The 9,481-nt window shown below is 51.0% G+C and overlaps 1 protein-coding gene across 1 annotated transcript; it reads left to right on the forward strand.

Annotated features, from left to right (window-relative positions):
- Positions 1-7,730: 7,730 nt before the first annotated feature.
- LOC139830289 (uncharacterized) lies at positions 7,731-8,921 on the forward strand. Its single transcript, XM_071818296.1, has 4 exons — positions 7,731-8,132; positions 8,219-8,317; positions 8,418-8,543; positions 8,622-8,921. Exons 1-4 carry the CDS (start codon positions 7,752-7,754, stop codon positions 8,811-8,813), a joined length of 798 nt encoding a protein of 265 aa, XP_071674397.1. The 5' UTR covers positions 7,731-7,751; the 3' UTR covers positions 8,814-8,921.
- Positions 8,922-9,481: the final 560 nt, after the last annotated feature.

A 9,481-nucleotide genomic window follows, 5' to 3' on the forward strand; every position in this document is an offset into this window, starting at 1 on the left:
TTGGCCCCGTTTTGCGCAGTTGGCAAAGCAAACGGAGCCCAAAAATCGAGCGGAGCCTCGGGGCGTCATTTTATGTGTCCTAGTAACCACCGCAAAAGACGGAATCGGGATACGGCAATTATCTTGGAGAACCCTTCACGAATGTGGCTATCTCGTCCAGGAGTTCTATGGCTTTTAGGGGAAATGAGTAGGAAACGGCCCGTTTCACCACATAGTTTGTCGGAACGAGGCCATATTTGGCACGTGCGTGGGCCTTAGGATGGGAAGCAAGGCCCCGGTCGCGGATTTCCAATCCGAACCACGGGCGACGGTTTTTCCATTTTCGGGGTGCCGGAAGGGCTTTTTTGTGAAGCGGCTACATGGTGCGCATTTCAGTATCGCGCGGGACCTCCGCGCGGTGGTAGGATACCTCCTACGCACCACCTATCACATGCCATATGCGCGCGGAAGCCATCCGGGAATCCCACCCGCTTCTGCGGTGCCCGCCGAATCCGGCTGAAACTGTCCGGATTTGAACTGGGGCGACACTTTCCTTCGCTCAATAAATGGAGGGAAAAATGTTTTTAGGTCTAGGACGCGTCATTTTATGTGCTAAATGTTTTCCGTTTCGCGCGTTGGCGGACGGGTGCACGCGCGCGCCCGGTACGGCCATACCGCATGTCCCGTTGGCCCCGTTTTGCGCAGTTGGCAAAGCAAACGGAGCCAAAAAATCGAGCGGAGCCGCGTGGCGTCATTTTATGTGTCCTAGTAACCACTGCAAAAGACGGTACCATGGGTCAGCTGTCATTGGATGCCGTTCAAAGGGGTAGATCTGGTCCTCGGCATAGCCCCACGCGCTTTAGATAGATCTATGATAATTATATATATTATGATTATTATATGGACCTATTCTTAATATATATATATATTAGTATATTATATTCAGAAAAATAAATGAAATGAAAAACAAAAAAAAAAAAAATTGGGCTATGCCGAGGGCCACCGTCGGCGTATCTCCGGCCCTCGGCATAGAACCCCTAACCCTAAAACAACTTACCCGCACGCACGCAACCCGCCCGCCACCCGCAGTCCCCAACCCGAGCCCGCCACCCGCGCCCCTGCTCTCTCCTCCCGAGCCGCCACCCGCCGCCGCCTTCCCGAGCCGCCGCCAGCCTTCCCCCGCTCCTCCCGAGCCGCCGCCCGCCGCAACCCGCCCGCCGCCGCCTTCCCGAGCCGCCGCCAGCCTTCCCCGCTCCTCCCGAGCCGCCGCCCGCCGCATCCTGCCGCCGCAGCCGCGCGCCCCGCAGCCCCAGCCGTCGCCCGCCGATCCCCGCGCCTCCACCGCACTCGACGCCGGCCTCCTCGTCGCGCCGCCCTCCTCCTCCTCAACACCCCCGGCCAGTAGCCGGCCGGCCTGCAGATGGTAAGTATTTTAGCCTTTTTTCAGTTTTGTGTTGCTTTAATTGTTGTAATAGAAATTGATGTTGGAAGTAGTAATAGAAATAGTGGGAATAGAAATAGAATAGTGTAAATAGTCGAAACAAATAGAAATGTAATACTGTAAATAGTAATAGAACTAGAATAGTGGACATTTGGAAAAAATAGAAATGTGTAGTGTGAATGGAAATAGAAATGCAAATGTGAATTTCTTCTAATAATATGTATTTGTAATAGGCCATGCCGTGACCGCCTCGTCTTGAGCACCCCGGCGTGACGATCCCGGATCTTGACGCGCTTCTCGACGGTCGCCGACATCGACAGTCGGTTGTTCGACTACTTCCTCTACAGCCGAGGGTGAGCAAAATTTCCAACTTCTTCTCCGCATTTTATTTATGTCACTAGATTCATTTTCCAAGTCAAGTTGCGTCACCTAGGTGTCACTTCCCGTCCTCAAGCGTTACGCGGATAAATATGCATTAGTGGTCGGCATATTTTCAACCGTAACGCTTGCGGCATTTACGGGACAGTCGGCGGATCCGTAGTTGGGTACGTTCTCCATGCTCTGCTCCGGTCCGAGTCAGGATTTCGGCAGCGCCTCACCGTTGTTCTCCGGATGCACATCCTCTTGTCTTTTTGGCGAGACGTGTATCGGGAGAGCAGCGGGGAGGTGCTGCCGAAATCCTGACTCGGACCGGGGTAGAGCATGGAGAACGTACTCAATCTACGGATCCGGCGGCTGCTAGGAGCCCACCTAGTAGAGATGTAGGTTGATGCATTCGTTTTGCCTGTTAAAAAAATTAAAATATGATGCATTTTCCTATTTGATATAAATGCTATGCTTGTCGTTTGGCTTCCAATAGAGCGAGAGGATGGCTGATAATGGATGGATGTACACCGGCCGTGTTAGTGCGACTAATAAAACAGATGAGTGGATAAGGAAGACTTGGCATTTAGTGAAGGAGTTGGCGCGTGGTACAAAACAGAAGGTTCAGCCACTTTGCCCGTGCAATCGTTGCTTGAAGCATCACCGTCGTGGAAAGGATGACATGTTTAAACACCTTCGCAATATGGGTATATGCCTCGTTACGTCACGCAGATCGACTTTGATGAGCACGAACGTGACAGAGGTGAGGTGATGCGGCAGCGGCTCAATGGCAATGAGTACGATGGGGTTAGAGACTTTCTAGATGATCTTGTCGATGCCCACATGCCAGAGTCGCCACCTTCACGGGAGGAACCGCGAACCGGAGGAACCTCCAGAACCGGAGGAACCAGAGCCACCGCGAAGGCCTTCTATGATATGATAGCCGCTGCTAAGACGCCTGCTGTACGATGGCGCCGAGATTTCTCAGCTCGATGCCATCTCCCAATGTCTAGCCGACAAGACCCGGTACAACACCACCCGTGACGGCTTCGAAGCAAGTCTGAAAACAACTGGTAACATGTTGCCCAAAGGGCATTGTCTGCCTAAAAGCACGCACGAGACGAGGCAACTCATGTCGGCGCTCAACATGGATTATCAAAGGATAGACTGTTGTGAAAATGGCTGTGTTCTCTTACGAAACAGTTTGCGGAGGACAAGTACTGTCCCATTTGTAAGGCCTCTAGGTATGAAGAGGTAACGGGAAAGGATGGTCAGGTGAGGCAGTCAAAGATCGCAAAGTCGATTCTTCGGTATCTCCCATTCATAAAAAGAATCCAGCGGCTTTACTTGACTGAGGAGACCGCCAAACAGATGACGTGGCACAAGATGGGGACTCGAATAAAGGACAATCAGGGCGGACGAAGATGGGACATCCATCCGATGGCAATGCATGGAAGAACTTTGATAGAAAATACCCCCATATGGCAGCGGATGCTCGGAATGTCGAATTGCGATAGCTACAGATGGCTTCAATCCATATGGTATGTCGAATTCCAATTACAGTTGTTGGCCCGTGTTTGTAATTCCGCTCAATCTCCCTCCCGGAGTCCTAATGACGAGGAAGTCCATGTTTATGTCGCTGAACATTCCAGGGCCCCATTACCCGGGTTAGAACATGAGTGTCTACATGCTGCCGATTGTGGAAGATTTGAACCACTCTTGGCACCACGGGACGTTGACGTACGACCGAGCATCGAAGACAAACTTCGCATGAAAGTTTGGTTGCAGTATACCATGCATGACATGCCCGGGTACGCCCTAACATGCGGATGGTGTACAGCTGGTAAATGGCCATGCCCAGTGTGCAGGCATCGACTTGAGTTCCTTTGGCTAAATAAGGGTCGCAAGTATGTTGCGTTTGACACGAATCGGCAGTACCTCAAACGGAGGCATCCGTTCAGAGAAGACAAAAAGAACTTCAAGAAAGGCAAAGTTGTGCATGAAGTAACAGAGGTGCCAAAGTTCGATGGTATAGCTGTTGATGCCGAGCTACGTGCTCTCGTGCCGCCGGCATCGGAAGCTGGCCATCAATTTGAGGGATATGGTGTAACGCACAACTGGACTCACGAGGCAGCCTTAACGAAGCTCGAGTATTACAAGGACCTCGAACTTCCCCATAACATCGATGTGATGCACACCGTAAAGAATGTCGCGGAGTCCTTATTTCACACGTGCCTAAACATTCCCGGGAAGTCAAAGGATAATGTCAAGGCTAGAGTCGATGTTGAGAAGCTCTGTGATAGGAAGAAATTACACATGCAACGTCCTACTGGCCGTCGAAAGAATTGGTTCAAGCCGCACGCCGACTTCTGCCTTGATTCCATCCAAAAGAAGGAGGCATTCAAGTGGCTAAAATACGTTGTGATGTTCCCTGATGGTTATTGTTCGAATATGAGCAAGGGAGTCAATCTTTCGACGGGAAAAGTCACCGGGCTCAAGAGTCACGACTATCATATATGGATTGAGCGGCTGATGCCGGTGATGCTTCGAGGGTATCTCCCCGAGAAAATATGGCGAGTGCTCGCGGAGTTGAGCCATTTCTTCCGCACGCTCTGTGCTAGCGGATATGTCCTAAGGTTATTGAGAAGCTGCAAGTTCAAGTGCCGGAGTTGCTATGCAATTTGGAGATGATCTTTCCGCCAGCTTCTTTACTCCGATGGCACATCTCATTGTGCACCTCGCAAACGAGGCACTCTTGGGTGGCCCAAAGTGCAGTTTCGGTGGCAGTTTTGTATTGAGAGAGAGTTCAAGTATATTCGGAAGATAACTGAAACAAAGCCAAGATTGAAGCATGCATAGCTGAGGCAACGTGCCTTCGGGAGATGGCAGATGCCGCAACAACGTACTATCCTGATGAAGTTCCCACTCTGCATAACCCGGTCTCTCGTTACAATGTCGACGTGCCCATGAATGACCCCAAGCTTCAACTATTCCAATGTCCCGGTGGCAAGGCTGGTAAAGGACAAAAATATAGATTGGAGAGGGAAGAGAAGGATTGCATAATGCTCTATGTGCTTATGAACATGAAGGAAGTGGTGGGGGGGACGACGACGATGGCGGTCACGATTTCATTAGGTAACATGGTGTAATGCTTATTGTATCTAGTTTCGATCACCTACACTCAACTCGGTCTAATGCTTATTGTATCCTTTCAGCGAATTCACGGATGAACAGTGGTGGCTTCCGCGCGATCCCACGGGCGCGGAGTTGGAGACTCTACTGAAAGAGGGTGCTCCCGAAGTAAAAATAAACTTTGTGTCTTGGTTCATGAAAAAAGTAATGTCTAAGCTGTCCCTCTTATTCCAATATGTGACTTGTCCCTGTTATTCCACGTAACTAATGCACACAACAAATTTGAACCGTGCTTGTAGGGAGCTGATGCAAACGTTGAGATGACAGATGAGTTGAGATGTGTTTCCCAAGGTTGTAACCGTGACGTCATGAAGTATGAGAAGTATGACGTGAATGGGTTTCGATTCCATACAGAGACACACCAGAAGGGCCGGGCGAATCCAAAAACGATAAATACTGGTGTCTTCACTAAAGGATCCGATACCTTTGATTACTACGGGAGGTTAGAGAATGTATACGAGCTGACCTTCAACCGTACAAACAAACAACTCAATCTCGTTGTGTTCAAGTGTCATTGGTTCGACCCAAGAGGTGGACAGAGAATTACCAAGTCCATTGGGTTAGTTGAAGTTAAGCCTTCCACCACCTATACCGGAGCCGATGTCTATATTGTTGCTCACCAAGCCAAGCAAGTTTATTATTTGCCGTACCCATGCCAGAAAGCGGCCCTCAACGGCTGGGAAGTCGTGTTCCAGGTATCGCCACATGGTAACCTACCGATTCCCTCCGAGGACGATTACAACAACATTGACCCTGTAACATACGAGGGAATTTTCTATCAAGAGGAAGAGGACTTCGGGCACTTTGAGTTAGAATGTGTTCTTGAAGAGGACCTCAGGAACGATGCAGAAACTCGTGGTGAGTCAGTGGTGGATCTAAAGGACATAGATATGCTCGAGAAGTTACAAGTGGAAGATGATAGCGATGATGAGCCTCCACCCGTCTATCAAAATCCAACTTACTACTCAAAAGATAGTGATAGTGATAGTGGCAAGGAGAAACAAAATGAGATTGACGATGAGATTGATGACGGCTGGTGAGGGTCTTTTATGAGTTTATATTTCAACATGCTTCTTATTTGTTTAGTATCTTTATGCTTAGTATTTATATTTTTTTCAACATGCTTCTTTATTGTTTAGTATCTTTATGCTTAGTATTTATATATTCTTGAACATGCTTCTTAATTGTTTAGTGTCTTTATGCTTAGTATTTATATTTTTTTTTCAACATGCTTCTTTATTGTTTAGTATCTTTATGCTTAGTATTTATATATTCTTGAACATGCTTCTTAATTGTTTAGTGTCTTTATGCTTACTATTTATATATTTTTCAACATGCTTCTTAATTGTTTTCTCTTTCTCAATGCAGGTGATTGAACAATATGAGCGGCGGCAAGGAGGACTCGTCGAGCTTGCTTAAGAAGATGCAACAACGCAAGAACAATGTTAGAAGGAGTGAGAGGGAACCGCGTCGCAATCCGCGTTACGAGGACTTTGCGGTAGGAGGAGGAGGACGAGGACGAGGACGAGGACGAGGACGGGGACGAGGTGGTGGAGCTGGTGGTGGCTTGGGAGGAGGTGGAGGTGGTGGTGGAGGTGGAGGTGGCTGGGGAGGACCGGACTTTGAGCCACCACCCTCGGCTTGTGCGACGTTGCTTCCGGGTTCTTTTTGGAGGGGACGTCTAGAGAGGAGGCGGAGACGGAGTCTAGAGCCGAGGAGGACTCTAGCCGCGGGTTTGAGACTCCGGAGGAGGATGGGCGGCCGAAGGCACTGAAGATTCGTGGGGAAGCGAGAGTCCCCGACGAGAGGAAGGAGCCTAAGACCCATGAGGCGAAGACCCTTATTATTCCTGTTGGCCCTGAGTAAGTGTACTAATTTGGCAATTTCGATTTTCAAGTACTAATGTTTGATTTTCATGTGCTAATGTTTGATTTTCATGTGCAGCAATTGGATATTTCCTCCGGGGGTCAAGGGGCGCCTGCCTAGTAGCATGATTGGAGCTTTGCTTAGGAAGTTCTGGCCGGGCAAGTACTATCCCCTCGGCACTGTCCCAGCTGGCGAGAAGAAGCTAGCCACTACTTGGACGGACTACGAGAGTGCCCCTGGCGTAGGCTTCCCGACGGCTGCTGAGGCCGTGATGAGAAAGTTTTGGGTAAGACATATTTTCTCGAGCTTCGTTCATATTTGATGACCCCAATGTTCTAACTCATGAATCTCACAATTGTTTTTTGCATGATTGAAGTGTTTTTATCGTGTGGCGCCCGAGGTTGAGGAGACGGCCGCGAACAGGACTTTGCGGGCGACTTGTGAGAGGTTGACACCGCAGGTGTGGTACAACCAAAGGATCACGTCCGCCAGTCACTTCTGGGCAGAGAGAGGCGAGAGGGTCCATAAGCCGGACATTGTCGGTAAGAATGCTAAGGCCGAGTACGAGATGACGGTGGATGACTACATGTCGGTGAGTAAAATGTCAATGAGATTCTACATTGCTACTAAGTTGCGATTGCATTAGATTGAGTTGAGTATTGCATTTTCAGGTTATCCCCGATTGGGCCGAGCCGCATGCCGAGGCATGGGAGGAGATGGTTAGGACGAGGTGGCTCAAGATGGACGAGGACTTTGCAGCCGTGGCGAGGCGGAACGCGGAGAACCGAGGCGACGGTGGCACACACTGTGGGGGAAACCTCAGCTACGAGCGCTACAAGGGGAAGACGGTATGTATACATTTTATTTTCCTTCAGGTTCAAAGTTGGTACTCACAACATTTCCTTTCGCGATGCAGAGGGCCGCGTTAGGACCCGAGGAGGAGATGTCTGACCTCGAGATATACAACAAGATGCGGCTTAAGAAGCCCGATCTCTCGCAGCCTCAGCCCTCGCTCCCTGAGTACTTCGGCACCTACGCCGAGGACGTCGAGAACTACTGCGAGATGGTGAGGCATCGTCACCCGGAGGTGGATGACCCCATGAGCGCGGAGGTCGACGAGGAGTCGTTGGTCCTGTCGTCCGGAGGGTTGCCGCATGGCCGTCTCGCCATGCTGAACAAGGCCGTCAAGCATACCCTCACCACGACCTTCACGCGTCTCAAGGCGGGACTCACCAAGGACAGCCCCCCTCTCCCGCCTCGTCGCCGGGCTCGGCAACAACCCGCATACGACGTAAGTTTCCCTCATTTCCATCCTCTTTCCGACTTTCGTTCATACATTGCTAAGTGCTAACGAGACATGAATTTGTGAAATTGTAGCCTGACTTCGAGGCGGCCTACGTGGCCGCTCATCAAGAATATCAGGTGGCCTTCAACCAGCACCAGCAGCAGTTCATGGAGTACATGGCATATATACATGTAAGTTCCAACCTTTGTTTTCGCAAATGATGACAAGTCCCACTTTCCCCTAGTTTGATGCTTCATTTCTGCAAAGACTGACATGTAAACTATCTTGCAGGCGTCGTTTGTGGCCAATCAAACTGGACAGACAGTGGATTTAGGGCCGATGCCTCCCTTTCCGGGGCCGGCGCCAAACATGCCATCGAAGGAAAATTTCGCTGCGGAGTACTATGGGAGAACAACGGTAAGTTCTTCGCCAAACCGAATACTACGGCTTTCCTTTGCCTCGCAAATTGCTAACATCTCGGGAACATGTGTGTAGGGAACGGGATGTTCCGGAAACCAGGGTGGTGGGAGGGACATGACACCGGTTCATCATGGTGGTCCTTCTCCCGGTGCTACACCCGGTACTTCTCCCGGTACTTCTCCCGGTCCTTCTCCCGGTGGTTCTTCCGCAGCTTCTACCGGAAGGAATCGGCCCGGGCCGGTGTCTAGCGGCGACGAGCTCCTCTAGTTGTCCCATGCATGTATCTTATCGACACGATACTATGTATCCGGAGCTATGTTATGAGACCATGATTTGTAGCTATTTGAACATCATGTGATGTCTATGTGCAAAGTCCTGTGAATTATGCAATATATGTGCTGTGAAAAACTGTGAAATCTGTCAATTTGGCGAAATCTGTGAAAAACTGTGAAATCTGTCAATTTGGCAATTTGGCGAAATCTGGGTCGACGCTACGCCGACGGCCTCCCCCTCGGCATAGCCTCGACATGGACCAAATGGTCAGGGCTATGCCGAGGGCCTCCCCCTCGGCGTATGAACGGGGAGCTCCCAGCGGTTGCCACGTCGCCCGATGTGCCGAGGGCCTCCCCCTCGGCATAGACCTCGATACGCCGACGGGGCCACGCTCGGCGTAGTCTCTGCGTAGACGCGGCCAGGAGGCGCCACGTGCCTCCGTACGCCGACGGGGCGACGCTCGGCGTAGCGTCTGCGTAGAAGCGGCCAGGAGGCGCCACGTGCCTCCATACGCCGACGGGGCGACGCTCGGCGTAGCCCAAACGGACGTTAGCCGGACGGCGCCGGCCACCGTACTACGCCGAGGGTTGCGACGCCGACGAGCGGTTCCAGCCGTCGGCCCTCTGCGGCTACGCCGACGGCGGCCTCTACGCCGAGGGCCG

Source organism: Lolium perenne, chromosome 4, assembly GCF_019359855.2.
Source record: "Lolium perenne isolate Kyuss_39 chromosome 4, Kyuss_2.0, whole genome shotgun sequence".
In the NCBI taxonomy this organism is placed as follows: domain Eukaryota; kingdom Viridiplantae; phylum Streptophyta; class Magnoliopsida; order Poales; family Poaceae; genus Lolium; species Lolium perenne.

Coding starts and splice junctions, on each gene's coding strand:
- LOC139830289 (XM_071818296.1), top strand. CDS start 7,752: ATGCAGAGGGCCGCGTTAGGACCCGAGGAGGAGATGTCTGACCTCGAG. Junction 8,318..8,417: donor AGTACATGGCATATATACAT/GTAAGTTCCAAC, acceptor ACTATCTTGCAG/GCGTCGTTTGTGGCCAATCA. Junction 8,544..8,621: donor AGTACTATGGGAGAACAACG/GTAAGTTCTTCG, acceptor ACATGTGTGTAG/GGAACGGGATGTTCCGGAAA.